The sequence below is a fragment of the Taudactylus pleione genome, unplaced genomic scaffold (assembly GCF_031769625.1).
Source record: "Taudactylus pleione unplaced genomic scaffold, aTauple2 ptg000370l, whole genome shotgun sequence".
Taxonomy (NCBI): domain Eukaryota; kingdom Metazoa; phylum Chordata; class Amphibia; order Anura; family Myobatrachidae; genus Taudactylus; species Taudactylus pleione.
In genome coordinates, this window is record NW_028284771.1 from 4,990,160 (window position 1) to 5,015,222 (window position 25,063).

The window sequence follows — 25,063 nt, forward strand, 5'->3', positions numbered from 1 at the left end:
AACATGAAGTTTGCTCATTCCATAAAAGCCACCTTTGTAGTCTAAAGTTTACAAAAGTAATCACTCCTATTGTGAGATTTCTATGGTATAAACTAAGACTATCCAAAAAACTGACCTGGATCACATACTATAGATTCCCAGTCACAACCCATAGCAAGCAGGGCTGCCATCAGAAATGGTGGGGCCCGGTACTGACAAATTAGGCAGGGCCCCCCTCACCCCGGGGTATGGGGCAGAAGTGGGTGGAGATGTGGGTGGAGCTACTTTGGGGGTGAGAGACAGGGAGGGCTGGACCTATTGGGGGCACAGATTAATCATTTGTAAGTTCTGTTATATTACTTGCTGTGCTGACATTTTTATTTGCATGTTTTTAATTTAACATATCTAAGCACAAGATGTTTTGTGTGTGTATATATATATATATATATATATATATATACATATACATAACATACATACAACAAGCAAAAGCCTCTGGTGCTTACCTATATTAAATTAAAAGCATGCAAATGTAAGTGTCAGCACAGCAAGTAATATAACAGCACTTACCCACATGTAGGTGTATGATTTTATATATATATATATATATATATATATATATATATACACTGTATATACACAGTGTATATACAGTGTATATATATATATATATATATATATATACACACACACACAGTATATATACTGTGTATATATATATATATATATATATGTATATATATATATATATATATATATACACACACACACTATATATACTGTGTGTGTATATATATATATATATATATATATATACTGTATATAATACAGAAATTAGGCACTCCCTCCCTACAACAGAGCCCAAACTTGCCTGGACACTCGGCCATCTCCGTGACTCTGGGAGCTCCCTCAGCGCAGAGTGATGTGCGGTACCGCGTGTCACTGGTGGAATGCACCGGCAGCTGCCAGAGAAGAGGAGAAGAGTCTCGGTGGCATTTAATACATGGAGTCGGTCGCAAGCCAATCACAGCTCGCAGAACGGCAGCCAGCCAATCAGCAGCGGCCGCTGCTGATTGGCTGGCTGCTGTTCCACGAGCTGTGATTGGCTCGCGGAACTGCAGCCAATCAGCAGCGGCTGCTGCTGATTGGCTGACTGCCGTTCCGCGAGCTGCTGTGATTGGCTTGCGGACGGCTCCATGTATTAAATACCACCAAGTCACTTTACTTCTTTGGCTGCCTCCGATGTATTCCAGCAGTGATATGCGGTACCGCCCATCACTGCATTTCACAACTTCACACTTCCGCTACCCGGGCCCTCTCTCTGCGGGCCCGGGACTGGAGTCCCCGCAGTCCCCCCCTGATGGCGGCCCTGATAGCAAGGACCTATAATCCTTGTTGAGGCTAGTGTCATATGATGTCACAGCTATGCAGCCGTGATATTAGGTAGTAAGCTTAATTAGGCAAGCTCCCTCATAAAGTCAGGGCTTAGCAAGAAGATAATGCTTAAAGCAAGGTAGTAGCATCCCTTGAAAACCAGGTACACTTGGTAAATATGTAAATAAGTCGCTATTCTCTCTGATCCCCAAAAGGTTTTTCTACATTTTCAAAATATTAGTATATATTCACACAAAAGCAGAAACAATGTAAATAATATTTGCTTAGTCAATAAAAAACAGCAACTGGCATTTAATTTGATGTCCTCTGTGAAAAACACCAAAGTGAGCAACCTCCCATGTGACCTCTGTCCACTAAAAACCTTGTAAATGATGTCACATGTGTAGATGTGGGTGCAAGGTGCAAAACTTTTGCCACCGATTCCATGACTTGTTAAAGACAAGTAACTTTATTTGCTGGCAAATTATACAGAACAAAAATATACAACAATCCAGTTCCCTAATAGATGTATTGAATCATTTATTTTTGATCTAGAAGTGTCTACAACAACATAATATATACACACTCACCTCTTACCCAAGGGTAAAGTGAAAGACCGGTACTCACATTCCATTCCAAAAAGCTTTATTCCAAAAGCATGAAAAACATACAGACTGAGGTGATGGTAGAGGGCTACGAGAGCAAGCACCGCCTGAAGATGACGCTTGTTCTCGGCAGCAAACTCAGGAGTTTGCTGAATATTAGGTGGTCCTATCAGACCCCTGATGATGAATGTCCCAGTAATTTAAATATGCGGAAACTAGCGTTTCCGCATGGTTACCGGGCCATTTATCATTTGATGATAAGGCCCCTGTGATGTCTGCATTACTATTATCATATAGGATGTATGTCTCTTTTGCTAGTCCATTGTGGTATGCTGGAGGAATTCATAGGACAGACAGACAATCTACAAGGAATAAGGCACAAATAGCACAAACAGCATTTCAAATCTGAGTAAAGTAGTGTCTGCTGACATCATGAACCCCACAGCAGTTGTCCGTTGGGTACACAGATATGTAAAGAACAGCAGCTGCATGGTCACATGACTAAGCAGGATAATGCCAAGTTATGTATTTTGAAGCATATTTTTAAAGTGATTGTAATTTTTGGAATTTGGAAGCAATCATCTATTTTCCATGTAATTATTATCATATCCTTATGATGCTTACAGCAGCTGTTGTGCAGATACAGTTGATACATTAATTTGGTAATTCTGTGGTTTAACTCAGAGCAGTCCTTCCCTACCACCACTATGCATTCCAGAACAAACATGGTATAGTAGCACATTTAGCACTTCAAAGCATTCTGTAGATCAGGGGTGGGGAACCTTTTTTCTGCCGAGAGCCATTTGGATGTTTATAAAATCATTCGCGGGCCATACAAAATTATCAACTTGTCTGCTATATAGAGCCCAGCCCCACAGGAAAATTAAAAGACTCGCCCAGGCCAGTATTGCACGACTCCAGTTAAGTCTAGTCTCCTCCAAAATATCTACAGCAGCCAGTGCTCAGGGCTCAGCGCTGCCCGAAAAAAAAACAAAGAGAGGGAAGAGAGCCACAGCTGGCCGGGCCTGATAAAATGGTCTTGCGGGCCGGAGGTTCCCCATCCCTGCTGTAGATGTACCCCATCCATGTTATATAAATTAGACAGAACACAATGTACTACATGTAATAGGGTACAAGTTCTTTTACGAGATCAAACTCACACCTACTGCGAGTTTTTCTCGGGGAAAATTCGTAACATGTAATGCGAGTTTCATTACAAGTTTCGAGTTTTGCAGAAGCCTACACAGATCAGCGAGATCCGTGCAGGCTTCTCTGTGTAAAAAGACAATGAAAGTATTACATTTTTTCTTACATTTTATGTGGGCTTCCCCCCAAAAGCCCAACCAGCACCAGGCTGCGTGAGTCAGTCCTGGTTGTGAAGATACGGGGGAAAGAAGATGTAGGGTCCCCTGTATTTTACACAACCAGCACCCTATTACATTTAGCCCAAAATCTTACCATTAATTAATATACAGTGTGTATATATATATATATATATATATAATATATATATATATATATATATACACAAAATAAGTACAACTTTAAAGTGTATATACACACACAGGAGAGGCAGCCATTAGGTGGACTGAATTAACATTCACAAGAATGTAGCCTCTAAATACACTAGGAAATGCTACCTCGTGAATATAAGTCAATTCCTGATTAATATTGGTCAGTTGGTGCTTAAGTGTGTCACTATGTCACTGGCTCCTTGCAAATGTATAGGCTGAGGCAAATGATTCCTCCCCCCGTGTGGGGGTCAGAAATTTGCCTAAATAGATTGTGGTAGGTACTGTAGTTTAAAACCAATATAATTATTTAATGAAGCAGTCGTAAATAAGCCATTAATGATGTAATACTTATATTCAAAGGGACGAAATGGAAAAGGTTCCCTCTACGTCTGGGCCTCTGGTAATGGTGGGCGCCAAGGTGATAACTGTGACTGTGATGGGTACACGGATAGTATTTACACCATCTCTATCAGCAGCGCCTCCCAGCAAGGACGGTCTCCCTGGTATGCTGAGAAATGCTCCTCCACACTGGCCACAGCATACAGCAGTGGGGATTACACCGACCAGAGAATAGTAAGTGGAGAGTGTATGAGCCAAACTATGGGTTATTTATAAGGAAAAGAGCTTCATATTGATAAGATTCAAAGGTTGTTATTTATCTACTGTATATGACTCTCTAGGCTAAAAAGCAGATACGAGATTCAACCTTGTGAAAATAAAATTAAAATTTTTCTTATTTTTGGGGGATATATTTTTTTATATTTTTATTTTTTTTGTCAAAGGATAAAAGTTTACCCAATGAACAAGGAGGTTGCAAATAATTAGGAAAGTTTCACAAACAGTAAAATGAAAAAAAAAACAAAACAAAATAAAACCATTGAATGATAGTGGGAGAATAATTTGTCAAAGGGGATCGGTATGAAATAGCGACAGTCGGGATCCTGTCGGTCAGAATCCCAACGCCGGGATCCTGACAGCGTTAACATACCGTATGCTAACCCAGTGGCGTCCCTCCCTGCGGTGTCACCTGGTGCGGGGAGGGATGTTGTGTGTGCCGCCGGAAAGGGGGCTTGGCCTCGTGGGCAGGGGATGTGACCTCGCGTCCCAAACCCCCGTGGTCCCTTGCTTCTTACTGAGGGGGAGGGTGCAGGAGGTGCGGACTGCGTTGTGTGCAGTGGCGGCTCCCTCACAGTGTCAGGAGCCAAGTGCTGTACTACAGCTTGGTGTCACTGCTCGGCGGGTGACACCCGTGTGCGGCCTGCACCGCCCTTGTGACGCCACCATGCTGACCCTCTCCCTACCCTAACCCTCCCTCTTTGGTGCTTAACTCTAAACCCCCCCCTAGTGCCTGAGCCTAACCTCCCCCTCCCCGCACCCTAAACCTAACCCTCCGTTCTTAGTGCCTAACCCTAACCCTCCTCCTAATGTCTAACCCTAACACCTAAACCTAACCCTCCCCCCAACCCCGCTACTTCCCTTCGGTATCCCGGCAGTCGGGATGTTTGTGCCGGGATTATGGCCGGTGTCGGTATTCCGGAGCCGGTAATGTAAGCGTAATGTAAGAGTCGGCATCCCAGCCGCCGGGATGCTGAAGGCATCCTGTGTCATAGAGAGAAAATTCTGGTGTTCATGGAGGGACGGGGAGAAGAAAGCAGATAGTTCCGGAATGGATTTAAGATGCAAGCATGAGCGAGGCGCCATCGGTCTACAGGAAATAATAGGTGCTATAATCTGAATCAATTGAATATCGCCCAGCGATCTCCCGTCACTTTAGATGGGATATCAGGTAGGATAAAACAATTGAATACCGCCCATAGAGTTTGCATTAGGTGCCTGAGTCACACGCAAGTAATAAAGCGGACACACCTAGAAGTTATCAGCAACAAATAGCGCGTGCTATAGTGTTTCTGAGCATCAACCGGCAGATGCAAGAACTATTATTTTGGAGTGCCATGTGTAGCCAGGCTACCGTGCTATTTAGAGGGTTCCATACAGAAAAGGGATGTCTGTTTCAGGTGGATCTCTTGCACCCAGCATGGGGTAAGTGTAAGTGCCAGTGCTAATGATGACAGTTACAGCTGAGGAAGCAAAAACAGTGAAGCATGAAGCAGTCTGCATGTGATGCTAAGGTGGGAATTCAATTAGACCCGATCATTTTTCAGGGAAATAAAACTGGATTTTAACGCTTGAATTACCTTCGTGCAATACAATTAGATCTAGTTCTATTCTTTTTTTTACTTATCACGGATCCTATGTGTATCTCCCCGAAAACAGTCAATTTTTCGGGCGAATATATATAGGATCCATGATAATTTCAAGGATCCTATGTGTTAAAGCTGGCGCCTGCCCGAAAACAGATAGTTATCAGGGATTTTTTTTCGGAGCCTGCTGTGCTCCTGTAAATAGATGCCCGATTGGCAGCTGTCAGAAATGCCCGATAACCAGCTGTCAGCAATCCAGCACACGCTGCTTTGCCCCAGACTAAGGGGCTCACCGCGCCCCCCTCATCAGCACCACGGCAAATATATTTTGCTTTTTTTCTTCTAAGAATCGCCTCCCATGATTAGGCCACGCCCCCAATAAGTGCCGACTTCTAGGCTAATTGAAAAGTACTGCGGCTGATTTAATTTCTCCTTAAATCTGCCTTCCGTGAATATCCAGATTTGTGGCCGCCTCGTCTGCAGCTCGGAATCAGGCCCTATATTTTCTATTTGTAGTATTTGTGTCATATTTATATACATACATTATTAGTGTTATGGGGAATGACAACGTTGGAATCCCCTCCCAATGACAAAATGATGCTGTTCCTAGGTGCAGTTAATGTAGATAATGGAGCATCTTAGGGACAGATATTATTGGCAACAAGGAGAGGAATGGACTGAGGTGTATGCTTTAGTAGTCTCTCAGAATCAAAACTGAGATAAAGTAATATCAATGTATATATGAGTGCTGTAGCCATGAAAATGAGTAAAGATGTATTGTGGGACCTCCAGTCGGATCTCATTGACTTTAGGATCATGTCTGAGGTCTGAGTAGTCCAAGATGGCTGACCCCTACCCAATAAGCTGAAGTTAAATGTGTAATTAATTGTATTAAAGACAAATTGTCAGTGATTTATGTACTTTTTCATATTGATCAATATCTAGATAAGTGCTGACCTACATAATGATTGCACCGAAACACATACGGGGACCTCCGCTTCAGCTCCATTGGCTGCTGGGATCTTTGCTCTCGCTCTAGAACAAAAGTAAGGATCACCTGTGAACTATTGCTTGCCAGTTTTTCTTTTGCTAGATACACCAAAAGTCTATGATGTACAATAGATATGGTTCAGGTTTCTAAAAATGTCAGTGTTTTTGCCAGATAACTACTTCATTTAAATTGTGCTTAAAAAAGTTGTTTTTTAAATGTATATGAACAAATTTCTTTAACATTTTCATTTACACAACTTATTTGCTTGGACCAGTAATTAATAATTTCAGAATGGATTTCTTGAAAATGGAACAGATTTTCCAATATCACAACTTAGAACCAGACAACGGGGATGATTCAGCATTGCATGCAATTATCGGGAACCTGTGTGTGCGCAGGACCCATTCTGCGAGTGTGTAGAATGGGTCTTGTGTAATAGCACGCAGCCCCTTCAATGTCTGTGATTGTCAGGCAGAGGAATTTAAGGGGCGGGGATGGGGGCATCTGGCGTTCCTGGAAACGGGGGCATGCCCGTCCCCTTTTTCCGGGAGTGGCAAGGCCAGGGATTGCGTCGACAGATGCAGTTTCCTGGCTTCGCAAGCTGGCCAGCATGAGTAAACTGAAGCTTACCCAGCTTCCCGGTGGCCCGGCACCATCCACCATCGCGACCACCAATGGTCACGATGGTGATCACAGCCTGCGAACTCGGTCGCAGTGCTGGGATTGCAAATGCAGCAAGTGGTGTCATACGCCTCCTGCTGCATTTGCATATTTGCAAGGATGGAATTGCAAAGCTGCCTGCATGAAGCTTTGCAATTCCGTCCAATGCTGCATCACCCCCAAAAGTTCTACTCTGATGTACAATTATAAAGACTCATAAGACTATGCAAATGAAGTGTCATTGTGCATAGTCTAGTTAAATGTTGGTAATTGTTTATATTAAATATGTACTCTGAGAACTTTTTAAGTCAACAATTCAAAACAAAAATGTACATAGGTCTGAAAATGTAATTGTGATTTTCTGTCTTTTTAGTCCTAATCTCACATGGAGGGATATGCAACACTTGGTGATCTGGACAAGTGAGTATGACCCGCTGGCCAATAATCCTGGATGGAAAAAAAATGGAGCAGGACTCATGGTAAACAGTCGGTTTGGATTTGGGCTGCTCAACGCTAAGGCACTTGTGGATTTAGCTGACCCTAAAACTTGGAAAGGAGTCCCTGAGAAGAAAGAGTGTATTGTTAAAGACAGCAATTTCTCACCCAGGTAAAATAAACAACATTGTACGTTTCTGCAAGTAAGTTTGGATTATCATAGTCAACAATTTGCACCTATGATTTTGGAAAAATTGCTTTAAAGTGCACTTACAGATGTTTTCATATACATCTTACTTCCTAGCGCGTTAAACAGCCTTTCTAGTCATGCCATGCCGTGACGTGACTCGGTAGTCAAGTTAAGTTAGCATCATTCATAATTTCTTCTCTGTGCATTTAAAAGCTTGAAATAACTGTACAAAGAGATGCTGTGATATAAAAATAGATGTATAGTCTCATGACGCAAGCAAACATAACTGGATAAATTATATTTGTGTCAATACTTCATAATTCCATGTCATTCATTACATTAAACACCATGGAAGTTTGTAACATATTATTAGTCTACCAAACTAAAAATAACTGTCTCTGAGGGAATGTAATAAGCAAGTGCTGCTGAAACGAAACATTGTTCAAGAAGATTATAATTATATCACAATAAAACTTATTTACTCTCCAGAAGACTTAATATGTTATATATATATATATATTGTATATATATATTGTATATATATATATATATATAATTGCTTCAATATGTTACATGGTAATAATTGTAATTTTATTTTAATTTTCATAATATTTTAACTATATTGAAAAAATATATTCAGTACACCATTATTCAAGAGAACAATATTGTAATACTATAAATCACTAATGGGAATAATAGTCTAATAATATTAGACATCACCTGTTTATTTAGGTCATGATATTCTATTTAAATCGAGTTACAGATTTAAAAATATATTACATTTTTTAGTTGATATATAGAGGGTAAATTTACTAAAGTGAGAGTTTTTAGAAGTGAGTTTTAAAAGTGATGTTGCCTATAGCAACCAATCAGATTCTAGCTCTTATCTTCTAGAAGGTGCTAGTTAAATGTTAAGTAGGATCTGATTGGTTGCTATGGGCAACATCACTTTTAAAACTCACTTCTAAAAACTCTTACTTTAGTAAATTTACCCCATAGTATGTAATTTGTATTTATCTTTACAGAAGTATCCTTGTGAAGTCACTATTTATTAAAAGGTTCATCTATTACTGTATGAACATAAAAAACTTGTTCATACATTGTGGGCTAACAGTTTTCCCATTGTCCTTAATGGTGCGATTAGGATTTGCTGTGGAATAAATTACAGAAAAGATCATATCACCAATCTTTCTGTCTTTGTTTTTACAGACATTTAAGATCAGAAGATGAAATCACAATTGAAATTCCCACGAAGGCATGTGAAGGCCAAGATAATTTTATAAAGTCTCTGGAACACTTGCAACTGGAAGTTACTATAGAGTATACTCGTCGTGGAGATCTTCACATTACATTAACTTCACCATCAGGTACATGATTAAAAGACTTTGGGATTGACACTTAGGCGTTGTAGCACATATTGTAAAAGACAGTATATTACGTTTTTAAAGACTAAGGGGCCTATTCATCATCGAAGGCTGTATGGCCTCTGATGATGAAGTATTGAACTCGCTGCGAGGGATACTTAAGTATCCAAATCGCAGCGGGGGACAGATTACACTGGAGCAATTCATCATTGCTCCGGTGCTCCGAAAAGCAGCTTTCCTTTTGGTTAGTATCGCAGCTACAGAAGTAGCTGCGTTACTTACCTCCTCCCCGTCGTCCCGACTATATATACGCATGCATAGTCGTCCCGACTATGCATGCGTGACCCAAGCTCCCCGCCCGGGAGGTAATGAGGAGGCAGCGGAGGGATACGCTTGGATCCCTCTTCGCATCCCCGGAACTTTTTCCCATAGGAAGGAGCGGGGATCCGAGAACAAGAGCCGTCTGAAGATGGCGCTTGCTCTCAGAAGCAAAATCTGAAAACTTTTAGTTTTTGAAGTTTGCTGATTATCAAGGGTCTGTTTCTGCATGGTTACCGGGCCATTTATCGGTTGATGAATAGGCCCCTAAGGAAGAAAGTGCAGTTTCTGCATAATTTTATGTAGTGTACCTATGTACGAAAAGCATAATGCAGGAGATTTCACAGAAATCTCCGGCAAAGTGCTAATTAGCACTGCAGATCGCAATTGCCATTGTTATCAATAGGGACTATGATCTGACCCCTATGTACTAAACTCCAAAATGCAAAGCTTTTCGTAGATTAGCCCTGGTAGTCTACACCATCTTCAGATGGTGTAAGCTGCTGTAAGCCTATGGAGGCTCCAGGTGCAGGAGAGAGATCCTTCAATCTTTCCTCCGCTGCCCCCTGGTCGGCTCTGGAAGCTGACACTGTGCGTATGCGCAGTGTCAGCTTCCCCCAGAGAAGTTTTTCACTTCTGTTCTGATTTGCCCGGGAAATAACTTGCATGGATAACGGTTACCACAACCGCTGTCCCTGCGAGTTCCCCTTTGTACATAGCAGGGATATTTTCACTAAAAATTAAAATGTACCTTTAAAGATAGATATATGAAAAATCGCAGCTGGTCCGTGATTATTAGTACATAGACCCCTAGTTCACGGTTATATGTGCCCCCCCCAAAAAAAATTGTTGTAACTGGTGGCAGCCAATAAGATTTTAGTTGGTATTTTGTAGTATAGTATACAAAATGGAAGCAGTGCTCTGATTGAATGCTGTGAGTTACAGCAACAGTGTCCCAAATGCATTTTGAAAGGTGCTTTAAGTGGACTAAGCCGAACATAGCTAGTAGATTAAAGTATTTAGACAACATGGACACTCATTGAGAAAGCCTCCCGGCGAAATCCGCGACTGGGCACCTCGGGGGACACCTCTGTGCACTAGCACTCCACTGGCTGACCACCACGAGCAGTGACCTCCACACTACAGGTATCTTTTTCTGGGAACATAGTGTAGAGCGCACCCTGTCTCTGTCCCTGCACTGTTTTCACATCAGGGCATAATGGGGATAGCCCTCTGCACGGATGTCCCTCCTCTCTGCACTTATTCTGTTGAATAGGGAATCCCCAGAACCACTCACCTATAGTCCACTGTGTCTTGCACACACACACTGGACCTCATTCAGAGTCGTAAGGGAAAAGGGGCCGGATATGCAAATGATGCACTCGTAAGTTGCGTCCTTAAGATCGGATCGTTAGCTGGCCGACCAAGGGGAGGCCATATAAGGATTAATCGAGACCATCGGTAACCATCGGAACTGGTCATAGAGCTTAAGGTTGACCATACCCTCTCTTAAGCACTACGATCAGGTCAGTGTACAAACCACCCATGTCATATGTGCCATGACGCTACTTTGTTAATTATGCACTCCCATAAAACGCCGTTCGCATAACTAGGCACGCCTGCGTTCGGATCTCCACTCCCCCGTTTTCAAGCACCTTGCACTGTTACCACCCACAAATGCCTCATTCTGTCACTCAAACTACCGACCTGGCTGTGTTCAAGGAGAGAGAAATTTCTGATCATAGCAGCTAGTTTGCGCATGCGCATTGCGAACTTTACGCATGCGCAGTTTAGCGAAAATCGGTGGCGTACGACCATGAATGAGGTCCACTATCCCTTTCAAACATATATTTCATCACCTACAGTATTTCTATATATATGAACCTATCATTCATATACCTCTGCTATAGGCACTCTCATTGCACGGGACGCAGGAGAGCGGATCTGCACTGAATTTTTTCATCAGATATGCCCTCTGAGTATCCTGTCCAACAGAGGATGCCTGTGTCCTATAATTTCTATCCCCATGTATAGGGAGGGATCCGCTCACACTGTGGCCCTCATTCAGAGGCGGTCGCAAGAAGCGATCGCTCTCTCTGAATGAGGGCGGACACTTCTTTTTTTTTAGTGCGGCCTCCTGGTCGCTAGCTAAGCTGTGGGTTACCACCCACAGCTTAGCGACCGACCAGGTTGATGGTCGCGATGGTCAAGACCATCGCGACCATCGGGGCTTGCGACGAGACCCTAAGGTTGGGTCTCGGCAACCACAAGCCCCAGGGAGCTACCTGCTCTGATAGAGCAGGAAGCTCCCCACTGACATCACTGCTGATGTCAGTGCGGCCGCCCACAAAACGGCAGGCGTTCGCTTGGGAACGCCTCCGTTTGTGTAGCCACCCCCCCGCCCTGCCTACAAAACGGCCCGAGCTGTCGATCAACATTGACAGCCGGCCCTTTTGTAGTGAGCTCCGGAGCGAGACAGTTTCTCTCGGGCCTTGACATTGACCCGGTTGCGAGCGCTCAGCGCTTGCGACCGGGTCTGAATGAGGTCCTGTGTCCTATGCAAGTGTAAACACCCTGCAGCAGCCTTTTCTCCCAAAAGGAGAGACTCTTTCTTTGACTATTCTTTTTACTTATTATTCTTGATAAAGACACTAATAGTGATTACCATATTTACATATTATTTACTCTGCAATGTTGGATACTAATGGAAGTTTATCCAAAATATGCATATGATTTAACAGAATTGATACAGTACTTACCTCACTAATTTATAAGTAATCATTAGGAGGATACCTGTGACAATTGAGGTAGAGTATAAACAACCTTATCTTTGTTACTGTCACGGTATTGCTGCTCATATGTTACTTTAAGATACACCACTATATATATTTATTTATTTTTCCATGTGATGATTTTGAATATACAAAAAATTAGTTTGGATATAAAATTGGTGTACAGTCCTGAATAAACAGGACATTGATCAGGTGGTCACCGATACTATAAGTGAAGGGTATTCATTCACTAATAATATAAATCTTCTATGTATATTACTTTCGTCATTTGTTTGACCATAGTGTCATAATTATTGTATCTTACTCACTATAATTTAGAGATTGGATATACTGTACATTGATCTCCCCATTTCAAGTCATTTTTTATCACTGGACCTAATATTGGCCCAGATTATTTGTTGCTATTTGTTCTATGTTTTGTGTACAGATGTCTTTGGAATAATCATTGTGATATTGTGGTTTCTAGTAGCAAATTATTAAGCTAAGTTTTAAAGGTAGAGTGCCCCACAAAAAGAGAGTACTTTCCCTTTTTCTCTTTGTTCTCATACAATATACAGTATGTCTAAAAAAGAGAGAAAAACTAGGCACTGATCATAGTAGGTATAATTACTGTTGGAATAGATATATATTTATTTGGAAACTGCTGCTTCAATCAGTTGGATACTGGAACCCTCACCACAAGATAACAATAAATCAAACACAAAAGTGCTGGATCCAGATGACAAATTAATAACGCAATTGAAAATCATAATTAAAATACATTATAACTACACACGGCCGGTGATTCAATTATAATGCAAAGAAATACGTATATAGCAACCATATATCGACTTAATTAGAGCAGTAATTGTTTAGTTATCTCAGTGTTGTTAGCATTAGTTCATATAGAAATCAATTCTGTAATTAATCATTAAATGACTTGGCTTGCAAAAATTATTCTTAATGCAAATTGTAGATAGTTCCTTTTCTCACAGAGTGCAACAATGTATTAGTAGAAGTTAAATTAGAAATAGTTAAAAATTAGCTTGTTAGTATAAATTTGGTGATGTCCCAGTGGTTAAATGCACACTGCAAAAACATAAAATAACACTTGGATGTCTGGTATGGCTTTTTAACACCTCCCAGCTGCTGTAGGTCATATTATGCAGCACCACAGGAGGGCAGCGCAGTACTAGAAATAAATACACAAGTTCTCTACCTCCCATCTGCTTGATAACAGAGCCCAAAACTGAGGAAGAACAGTCTTATGTGCAAATAAGTAATCAACTTTCACAATAGGCAGTATAGACTGATGTCTACCATATAAACTGCTGAATGCTTGGACCCAGACTCTGCTTCACAGACACAGCTGATCCACGCACAGCCAGCCAGCGTCCCACTTAAGCAGTTTGGTTGCAACTCCAGAAGCGTAGTCCACGGCTGCACCGATCTCTTAAGTTGTATGGCTGGATGTAAAAACGTGCCAAACAGCGTCTGCACATGTGACTTGATGCGTTTCTCCGCCTTGTCCGATCAGCAGATTCCTGAGAAGTCATGTCTGCGAAGTCTTGGGATTACATTGGGTGGGTTATAGCTGCGATACTCTGAAAGGAGGTAGTTTGGTAACTTGCAATACAGTACACATATACGTTGGCACTGTTTGTACAGTGCATAGGATGCAAAAAGGTACACGGAGATTGGTACTATTTGTACTCTGCGTAGCATGCATTAAGGTACAGATTGGTGACACTTTGTACAATGTGTAATGTGCAATAAGGTAGCCGGAGCAGTGTTAGTAAAGTGCATAGCGTGCAGTTAGGTACACAGAGTTGTACACATAGCATGCAATGGGAGGCACAGGTGTATTGGCACTGTGGGAACAATGCGTACCGTGCAATAAGAGGCACAGATTTGTTGGTACTGTAGAAACAGCATGTAGCGTGCAATGAGATACACGGAGTAGATGCAATAACCCTGGAGCTCAAAACCAAACAGTGAGTATATCAGAGTACACACATGCACATAGATCATAAATGCAAACGGGTAAACGTGGCACAACCAAATACACTGGCGCAGTCTAGACCCCCACTGGACCTTACCAGGGATCCCTGCAAAGAGGATATGGAGTTTACTGAACGAGGACCTAGGTTGTGGCCCAGTGTAGTTAGTTCCCACTGTGAAAGCAACAGAGTGTTTAGCTGGTATGGGGACTCTGCCTGGAAACACCGCAGATGAAAATGCGGGTATGGATGTCCTGCTGTCAAGGAGACCAAACACCTGAGTTGAAGCAACACTGGAAGCAAACTATACTGGAAAGTAAAGTTCTGGAGTAGGAGCAACTATGTTGACACAATTGATACTCAGGCACTGGAGAAATGCACTTAGTAGGCTTTTTTAGTGGTTGGCTGATAGGTGATTCCTTGCATAAGTCATCAGCGCAGGAGGTTATTGGTAACACCTGAGGGAGGTGTTATGTCTTCTCTAGCCTGAGGCTGCACCCAGCTGGGTTCTGTTGAGGATTCTGATTGGGAAGGCCAGCAATCAGCATTCAGTGACCTGCTGAGTGTTTAGAAGCAGGCCAGTCATGTCAATGACTGCTGGTACTGACAATGCACTCTGTCATCTGGGCAGCTGCTTAATACCATACTTCATTAACTCAGATAGCACAAAGCTTGCCTATTTTTTAGTTCTGGTTATTGGAACACACAACACTTCCTGTGTATGTGTTCCAAGTCTCAGTTTCATTGCCCATTTGTATTTACTTATTCCTTTTTTAAAAACGATATATATATAGTCTAAGGTGGGAATTGAGGATTACAGCAGTGTTTAAAAGCAAGACCAAACAACTACCCAAGTGTAATTATATTCTTGCTTATCATACTATCTCTGTAAACCAGGACACTCATGAATCACACAGGTTCTGTGGCTGACTAAAGCCAGGTGAAGTGCTGGCCTGAAGTCAGCCAGCCACAGAACCTGTGTAATTCATGAATGTCCTGGTTTACAAGAATAGCATGGTAAGTCTAACTATTACAGCTTTTACACCTAAATTCTGGGTCTGACCCTGATGTGCCAATTCGGATCAGACCCGGAATTTAGCAGGCGCCGACCCAGGATTTTCCCAAGCCGGCGCCGTTCACACCGGAGCCGGGTCTGCATAAACTTGTCTTTTCTGGCGTTGAAGTGGATGCTTGGAGATTACGTAATCTCCAAGCATCACTGAAGCCGGCCAATCGGCAGGCATGCGGCACGCTCCAGGTCACCGTGACCTGGATCGCGCTGTTTACACAGCAGGGTTTCAAGGGTTATTCCCGTGTTAAACCCTGCTAGTTACCTGAGTTGGATTGCCGGGTCACTCGACCTGGCAATCCAACCTTTTCCCCTTTTACACTAATGAGCTACCCGAGTTGACCCTGCAATAACCCGGGTTTTTGCTCTGGTGTAAAAGGGGTATTTACGTGTTTTCTATGTGGATTTACTCACTGGGACATCAACAAAGTTAACAAGTTCCATAAGTAATACTAACAAGCTAATTGTTACCTACTAGCAGCTTCCACTAATACATTGCTTGACTGTGTTAATTGGACCGATCTACAATTTACATTAAAAATACTCTTTGCATGCCAAGTCATTAATGAACTAATTATATAATTGAGTTCTACATATGGACTGGTACTAACAATACCAAGATAACTAATCAATTCATGACTGCTCTAATTAAGTTGATATATGGTTACTATACAATATATGCATTTTTGCAGTTAAATTGAATCACAGGGCCGCATGTAGTTATCATGTATTTTAATTGTGATATTCAATAGTGTTATTAAATTGTTATCTGGATCCTGCTCTTCTTTGTTCTATTATAATATAACTCAATTAGGGTAAACTACGCTCTGGGAACTGTTGGACTAGGTCCACAATCTGTGGCAGCACCCAACAAAGAGGGGTCCACCTCTCTTTTTTTAACACGAATTCCAATCAGTTGAGCGAACCTGATATCTTTATCTATATTAATCCATTGTTCGAGTACTATTGTCACGAGTACTATTCCACTGACAGGATAATAGGGGATTTTTTATTATGTTACTGTTGTATAACATTTCCATCGTCTGACACTTTGTATACAAAGAGGACTGGTTTATCAGCCCACTGGGGAAATTCTGCTGGTCATTTACAATCTGGATGTGACACATGAGCAATCAAAATATTTTGCGAATAATTATACTTAATAAAAAGTAATAATTACTATTATTATTATACGCAGGAACCAAAACCGTTCTCTTGACTGAAAGAGAAAGAGACACATCTACTAATGGTTTCAAAAATTGGGCCTTTATGTCTGTTCACACCTGGGGAGAAGACCCAGCAGGAGTATGGACTGTCAAAATCAGTGATGTGGTAAGAAGTAGTATATGGAACAATAATGAGCTCAGATGGTCATAACTCCTATATAAGTCAGCCGCTAAACTACACGAGATATGAAGTTTCCAGATGTTTGCTGCAATTTAATCTTTACAGTGATGCACTCGCTGATTCCTACCAACCTTAGGTGTAATATACCTACTGATATGAATAGAGTTGATCTGACCCAAGTACTTATAACTGATATACGTATCACAATGCATTCCTGTTATTATTATTAAATGCTACTTGGAAACACTTCCATGCTTATTCCTGTCTTATTCCTTTTTTACTGCACACATGCTTCTCCTTATTTGCTACAGTTCTTAAAATGTTCATACTGTGCATAATTTTCCCTCCCATGCTTTTTAGATTTCCTCTATGCTCTAAGGGGCCTGTTTATCAATATTATTTTTACTAAAAACACCCTTTTCACATTATTTTAGTATCACATTAATTTATTAAAGGAAAATTAAGTACTTTTCATGAAAAACTACTCTGTGCCCTTTAATTTGTATATATTTTTAGTATGCAGATCACATTTCCCATACTTGTAATAGGAAGTATGATGTGCCTGAGATTTACTTAAAATTTTTTAAAAAAATTAGTGGGAAAGCCCTTTGATAATAATGCCATCTTCTGATGGCGTTATCAGGGCTTTCCCCCCGGTTCCCCGACTCCTGCTCTGCTCTGACAGGCAGAGCATAGCCGGGCCCCTGTGATCAGCTGTGCGGTCTACATAGACCAGATGCTAATAACTGGGAAAAAAAATAGTTTAAAAACAAAACAAAACACCTGATTCCAGGGACCGGAGCTCGGTGCTCCAGTGAGGTCCTCTGGGGCTTCGGTCAGCTGTTCTCCAGGGGAATTGCGAGGGGGATGGCAATCGCTGGGGGTTTCAGTCACGGGGGGGTAGCAGCGCATTTGCGGACACATACTGTATTTTCTGCGAAAAATACAGTGAAAAATATGTGAAGTGGATTTGCAGGGAAGAGCTTTATCGCAAGCTTTGTCCGTGCATGCGATTTTTGATACATCCTTGTGATGTATTCAAATATTGCATTGCGATATTGGGCAAATTTATCACAGCCAATCCGCATCTGAGAATCGAATTGTGATAAATATGCCCCTAAATCTTTAATTTTCTTCAAACCGAGCTTTTGTCTAACTACTTTCATTCCTTTTTCTCTTGTAGGGAGATGTATCAAACCTTTGAGAGAGAAGTTCCCCAGTCAGCTTCTAGATATTAGTTTCTAGCACAGTATATAAAATGTAAATTAGAGGCTTATTGGTTGCTATGGGCAACACTTTATCTCTCTTGAAGGTTTGATATGTCCACCCCCCCATCATGCCTATGACTTCCACCTCTTACTATTGTTTAAACAATTTAGTGTAGCTTTGTAACTATTGCACAATACGTTTGCACCATTTTCCTTACTCAATGATTTTAGATTTGCTATTCAAAAATATCAACATAAAAAGTTATTATTATTATTATGTAGTCTGGAAGAAAACAAAATGAAGGAACAATTGATAGCTGGAAGCTAGTTCTGCATGGAACATCGACCCGTCCAGACCACATGAGCCACCCAAGAGTCTACACTTCCTATAATGTTGTTCAGAATGACCGGAGAGGAGTGGAGAAAGTAGGAGACAAGAACAAGGTATGCAATCACTTCATGCTTTAGAGAGCGGTTTTAGATCCTGTTCAACATATATTTAGGCCCTATTAGCTGCTTTTTATCATACACGACTGCTATTATTTGTAAACACTTTGAAAGAAAAATGATTTCTAAATTATTATTTCAAAATTGTGTGATTGTAACAGCTCCCAAACTTGCTCTACAGTTATCCCGTTGCAATATTATTCGATTCATATTTCATGGCTAGTACTGGTTTCAGTAATGTGTACTTCAAAGTGTGTTCAAAGGATGCATGCTTTGAGGAGCACCAACAGCAGAGCTGGATTAATGATGGGGGGAGCACAGTGTGGATGTTGCCACAGGTCCCCCTCTCACAGGGGGCCCAACCCACGGCTATTGATTACAGCTGCAGTGTAGCACAGGAATGGCCATCGGCCATCCATGATTCAAAATCATTGATCGTCTCCAATCAATGTTGAATGGTTTTTACCATCGTTGGCTGAGAACCAGATAGATTCCCGCCATTGCTTATAGCCGTGGGCCCTATGGTTCTCCCCTTCCTTACACAGTGCTACACTGTGTGTAGGTACCGGAGCTGGGAGTGGTGCAGGGCTGCTGACTGACAGCTGAGCCTGTCATGTCAGCTATAGGGCAAGGTGGACCATCAGCATCCCGGCACATAGTATGTGTGAGACACACATACAGGGGTCTATGTTGGCCCAGTGCGCATGCGCACGACGGACCCCGGCAACGACGGGATAGCGACGGGCAAGCCTTCGCTATGGGTCTCGCTACAAAGGGGGCGTGCTGTCGATGGTGAGTGACAGCATGCCCCCTTTGGTGGGCGTGCCGGGGGCGTGGCTGGCCAGACGGAGGCGTTCCCATGGGAACGCCTACCGTCTAGGGCCGGCCCCACTGACATCACAAGTGATGTCAGTGGGAGTACTTTTGGCTCTGATAGAGCCAAAAGTACTCCAGGGCTTGCGGCAGACGAGACCCTACCACAAGGGTCTCGTCGCAAGCCTGATGGTCGCGAAGATCTTGACTATCGCGACCATCTTTTTGGCCGCTCGCTATAGCTGTGGGTGGTCACCCACAGCTATGCGAGCGGCCAGGAGGCCGCTCTAAAATCAGGAAGGACGGCCCTGATTCAGAGCGAGCGCTCTGTCAGAGCATCCGGCTCTGAATCAGGGCCACAGTGTGTCAGGGAATCGGGATGCCCACCTCGCTCTATGGTTGACATGACAGGCTCAGCTGTCAGTTAGCAGCCCTTCACGCTCCCAGCTCTGGCACCTACACACAGTGTGCCGGATCATGATGCCAATTGAGATACCTCCCTCAGGCTCCACCCCCTGTCAGCTGCCCTGCCGCCATACATGTGCAAAGGAAACTATATTATATGATATATGATATGCGGCATGCCTACAGGTATATTCTGTGTGTGACTGCGGATGTATCTGCATGAAAAATGCTACGTTACAGTGTCAGCAGCTGTGACACTGTAACGTAGCATTTTGCATCTTAATATATCTCTAAAGATGCATTTTAAGGGAAGAAGTTGCACGAAAAGACGCTCTACGCTACCGAGACGAAGGACTGTTTAACGTGCAAAGAGGCTAGATGAATGTGGACACATCTGTACTTCTCACAACCACATTTTAGTCAAAGCAGCCATGGGTTCTATTAATGAAGATACATTCTTAATTATTAAGAGTAATAAGAAAACACAAAACCTTATGGATAGATTTCAAGTTCTTGGTTGGAGACCAGTCTAATACACTATGAATCTTTACTGGATCCATGGGTAACCCTTGGCTGGTGATTCCTTATCCTGAATATTAAGCTTCAGTAGTTCATGAACTATGGGCCTGATTCAGCACGGATCGCAGCTGCGTGATCGCACACAATGAATCTGCAAAAATATGCTAATGTCTGCCACCGCTCAGCCAGCATAGAGACGCCCACTGCTGCCTTCTCACATTACCTCGCTGTCCTGCGTATACATCGGTAACTTCAGAGAACATTGGCCCCTCACGCACAATTACAGCAGATCTGACCATATGCAGAAATTGCAAGTCTCCTCGCACACAGTGAGTACTCAAGCTGCGTAGGCAATCGCAGTGGCTAATTTATGCACGCACATGCAAAGGCATTCAAACGGACAGGTACACCTGCGTTTCTGCAACCACAACCCCGTCACCACCCCCAAACGCTCATGGCCTGTCAATCACTCTGCGATGGATTTCATGGTGTGTCCATAATCGCAGAGCGATCGTCATGCTCAGTGCGGTGCATTTGCATGTGCAGTACACAACAATCGGTCGATCTGTGTTACGCGGTTGCAGTTGCAATCCATGCTGAATCGGGCCCTATGTTTCCAGTATAGCAGATAAAGAATATTTCCTGAATTTGTTAAACACTTAAGAGTGTGACTATGAAGTTTCTTCAAACCACTCTAACACTGACTGAAACTATAATCAATTTTAAAAAATCCTGGAAAATGACTGGAACATTATAGAGACGGGAAACAGTCGGGAAGCAGATGGACGGAATCCCGACCTCCGGCTTCCCGATTGTTTAATCCCGGCAAGGGTTAAATGACAGGCATCGAAATCCTGACACCCGGCTTACCGGTGGAAGGTAAGCCGGGCAACGGTCACGGACAGCCGCGGGGGTGGAGGGTTAGGTTTATGGTTCCCGGGGGGGTTTAGGGTTAGGCACTCCCCTGGGAGGTTAGGTTTAGGTTAGGGGAAGGGGGGTTAAGGTTAGGCACCCCCGGGGGGAGGTTAGGGTTAGGCACCCCCCCGTGGGACTTAGGTTTATGCGGCGGGGAAGGGGGGTTAGGTTTAGGCACTTAGGGGGGAGGTTAGAGTTAGGCACCCCTAAGGGAGGGTTAGGGTTAGGGGGTAGAATAGGTTAGTGAATATTTACCTTGGGACGATCAGGATTTTCATCCTTGTCGGTCTGCCGCTGTCGGCGGTAAATCATACTGAATCCTATAGAGACCAAATTGTATGACTAAATATTCTTTATGCCCATCTCTGGTGTTAAAGACCATTCTTCTATGTGTCTGATCTGTATCAAAGTGTACACTTTTTTCTAGTAGATTGAAACTTCCCCTGTTTGAAGAAAAACAGGTCAAATACCATTAATAAGGGATATTTATTCTTAACTGCAATCATTTTCACAACATTAATGACCACTGAAAGGTGCGAGAAAGGTCAAGTAGACTGAGTCATTGGCAACTGACATCTGCATTACAAATATGCTTCTTCTAACCCCTAGAAGCATCCACCTTTTTCTACTGAAACGGCTGTCGGGCCTATGTGTTCTTGATATAGATGGCAAGATGGGTTAAGCTAAGTACCATGCCTGTAGATATGCTATTCTGAATTTTTTTTATTTATATGCTGCTATTTATAAAGTTACACGTTTTGCACTTTTTTATTGATGTGCTGGTTTCTTATTGATCTCTGATGGGATTAATTAATTAATTTATAATTATCTAGTATGTGACAGCAGCGCCCTTTTTTTATTTAAGGAAGAGAAAATGTGTGAATATATATATATATATATATATATATATATATATATATCCAAAGGAAGTCCTGTACATGACAAGAACAGAGGGCACTCACCAATAGCCAACGAATTCTTTTTATTCCATATCTCACATGGGTGAATAACTTTAGTCGACGTTTCGATCCCAGAGGACCTTTGTCAAGAATAACATCACTTGTACTGAATAGCCAATAGTGTCACCAAGACTATTCACCCATGTGAGATATGGAATAAAAATAATTCGTTGGCTATTGGTGAGTGCCCTCTGTTCTTGCCACGTACAGGACTTCCTTTGGATATATTGGGACTTACAGTTAAGTCCTGGGAGGTTGCACCCCGCTGTTGGAGTTGGACGTGAGTGCAGGACCACTGGATTTCTATATATATATATATATATATATATATATATATATATATATATATGAGTGAGAGAGAGAAAGAAAGAGCATCTAATAGTGTAGTTATCCAAGTGCAGTGGAAACATACTCAGATTATGCCAAAATATATGCGTACCAGATAGACTTTTGGTGTAAAGCAGTGAAATGCTGTAGTATTCCAAGTGGTGGTCTCATTTGTTGCCATGGGTGTGTTATGATTCAGAACAATTGTTTGTGAATTAAGGGCCTGATTCAGAGCCGCTCGTAAGCGGCCGCTCGATCGCTCCGAGCGATGTTTGCCCAACTGCGCATGCGTACGGATCGTTATACGCATGCGCGAACCAGTCAGTGCGGTCGAAATTCATGTGCTCGCAAAATAGCGAATGCCTGAAAATTTGAGTGACAGAAAGAGGCGTATGTGGGTGGTAACAGGGGAAGGTGCTTGAAAACGGGGAGTGGAGATCCGAACACAGGCGTGCTTAAAGGTCAAAACGGGCGTTTTATGGGTGTGCATAATTAAAACAGCAGCGTCATTGACCACGTCACTGGGTTATTTTATAGCCAGAACTGCTCGCAAGATTGTGGTAGCAAAAACCAACCCCAAGAATAGCGAGCAATTCATACGCTGGTCGATGTACTCGATTAATCTAATAAATAGCGGCCATGACGTAGGATGCGAGCGGCCAGGGGGCGTATTTTTCAAAAAAAACGACCGCAAGTTTTGTTCGCTCGTTCAGACCTAGAGGCGTGAACAGACCGCAAAGAGCGAACGGTTCATTTGAATAGCCACCCCTATTTTCTGGACGAGCGAGCGCTAATTGCGTCCGGCTCTGAATCAGGCCCAAAATACGAAAAAATTGAAATAAGTAAAAAAATTGACTGTGGCTCAGGCTAGTTTGGTCTGGTCTAAAGTTCTTCTCTCCCTCTAATTAATGCAAATAAACCCCTTATTGATAGGCTAAGCAAAAAGTCATAATTCTACACACTGTAGATAAAAAGGGAGGTACATTTATAAACAGAACCAGACATATAAAAACAATAAATATCTTAAAATAAGTAAAAATCACTTAACTTAGCCATAAACTAGTCCCAAATTAGGTGCTAGAAAATGTTCAGAGTGTCCATATAGTTCAAAAAAGGAATAGTCTCAGTCCATGTACCAATTGTAAATGGAGGAAGAGGAGGTCCAGACGCTTTTCCATCCCTTCTGGACTTCTTCAAGGGGAGCAGGAAAGTCTTACTACAATGTGTAGAATTATGACTTTTTACTAGTTTTTTTGGCATTGGGAGTCTATGGTGTTGTATAAAGAAGAAGTTTGAGAAAAAACACCACAATATGATTTATTAATGAGCACAGTAATATCTAGAGTACCTTGTGGAACACAGTTACCCATAACTGTTTTTAATTTTATATATATACAATTACTTTTAATGCACTATGCATGGCACCTCTTGTTTTTATTTGATGTTGTTTAACTATATATACTCACTTTATTGGTTTAAAAATAGTCACTTTTTTAAACACCTATTTTTGGTTGATCTATTACCTATAACTATTTAATCTTTTATTCAGTCAGCACTTGACAATTTTAGGAACTGTATTCAGTGAAACCATCAATGCCCCAATATCACTTGAAGACAAAGTCATAAGGATACTGGATATCAACCTCTATACGCACCTGCCTATACCTTCTAAACCCTGCCTAAAAACCTCTAAAATTGACACTATTTGCGTACGCAGTCATACAGTAAAATAAAGACTTTAGATCTTGAACATGTGTTTCCAAAGCACAAAGTATTATTCAAGTAAAGTACAGTCAGTTACACGCTGTGATATAAGTACAATTTAGCGCAAAGAATTATAAAGACCCAAGATACAGTTATACATTACGCACGCGCTCTGGACCAGATACCGGCATCAGCAAGAAACCTCCATCAATCAGCAATCAGCAAGAAGACTCCAGACAGGGGTCACAACACACACCTTTATACCCTTACAGAAACAGACAACACAATAGAGAGGTTTGTTGCTGATCCCATTGGTTCCCCATCGTGGTGCGTTTGTTACAGGGCATTTAACAGGTTGATTCAAATGGACACAGAACAGCGTCTAACAGCTTGTTGCCTCCATATCCCCACCTCATGCAAATCTTGACTGTTGGTTTTACAATGTACATTCTGGTGCTTTAAGTCTCTACGGTCCATAAGTTGCGAATGCATGTTGCGATCTTCTCACCGATGGTACCGGAAAGCTGTTGAGGAAATGCAGATCAGTACAATACCAAACACGGCTTACTTATCACGTATTAAACCTTAGATACCAAAATAGTCTTTATTTCACAGCATTTGTAATAAATGTATAAAACTTGGATCTTATACTTTAAAGCTTTGGAACCTTTTATGTGAGTGTGCATTATGTAAGTATTAGGGGTTTGGGAAAAGACAATAGTAAATAAACAGCGTTCGCATGCAGGATATTGTGCATTCGCTAATGTGCGTCATGTTAGCAGCGCAACTGTGCATAATGTGTGGTGTTTATGCATGAGATTCTATTTATGATGGATTTAATATATATATATATATATATATATATATATATATAAAATCTAATTTCTCACTAACATTTTCAAACTGCAATGCAAATGTGTTATGGGCAGTGAGCTTCACCCTCAGACA

At 42.0% G+C, this 25,063-nt stretch overlaps 1 protein-coding gene across 1 annotated transcript in view; it reads left to right on the forward strand.

Annotated features, from left to right (window-relative positions):
* Positions 1 to 25,063, forward strand: part of PCSK1 (proprotein convertase subtilisin/kexin type 1) — an 81,430-nt gene that overhangs the window by 50,930 nt on the left and 5,437 nt on the right. The window contains exons 8-13 of the mRNA XM_088444671.1: positions 3,833 to 4,045; positions 6,619 to 6,719; positions 7,698 to 7,931; positions 9,159 to 9,316; positions 16,670 to 16,803; positions 18,309 to 18,470. Of these exons, the coding sequence (XP_088300797.1) occupies positions 3,833 to 4,045; positions 6,619 to 6,719; positions 7,698 to 7,931; positions 9,159 to 9,316; positions 16,670 to 16,803; positions 18,309 to 18,470 (1,002 nt within the window). The remainder of the gene's footprint in view (positions 1 to 3,832; positions 4,046 to 6,618; positions 6,720 to 7,697; positions 7,932 to 9,158; positions 9,317 to 16,669; positions 16,804 to 18,308; positions 18,471 to 25,063) is intronic.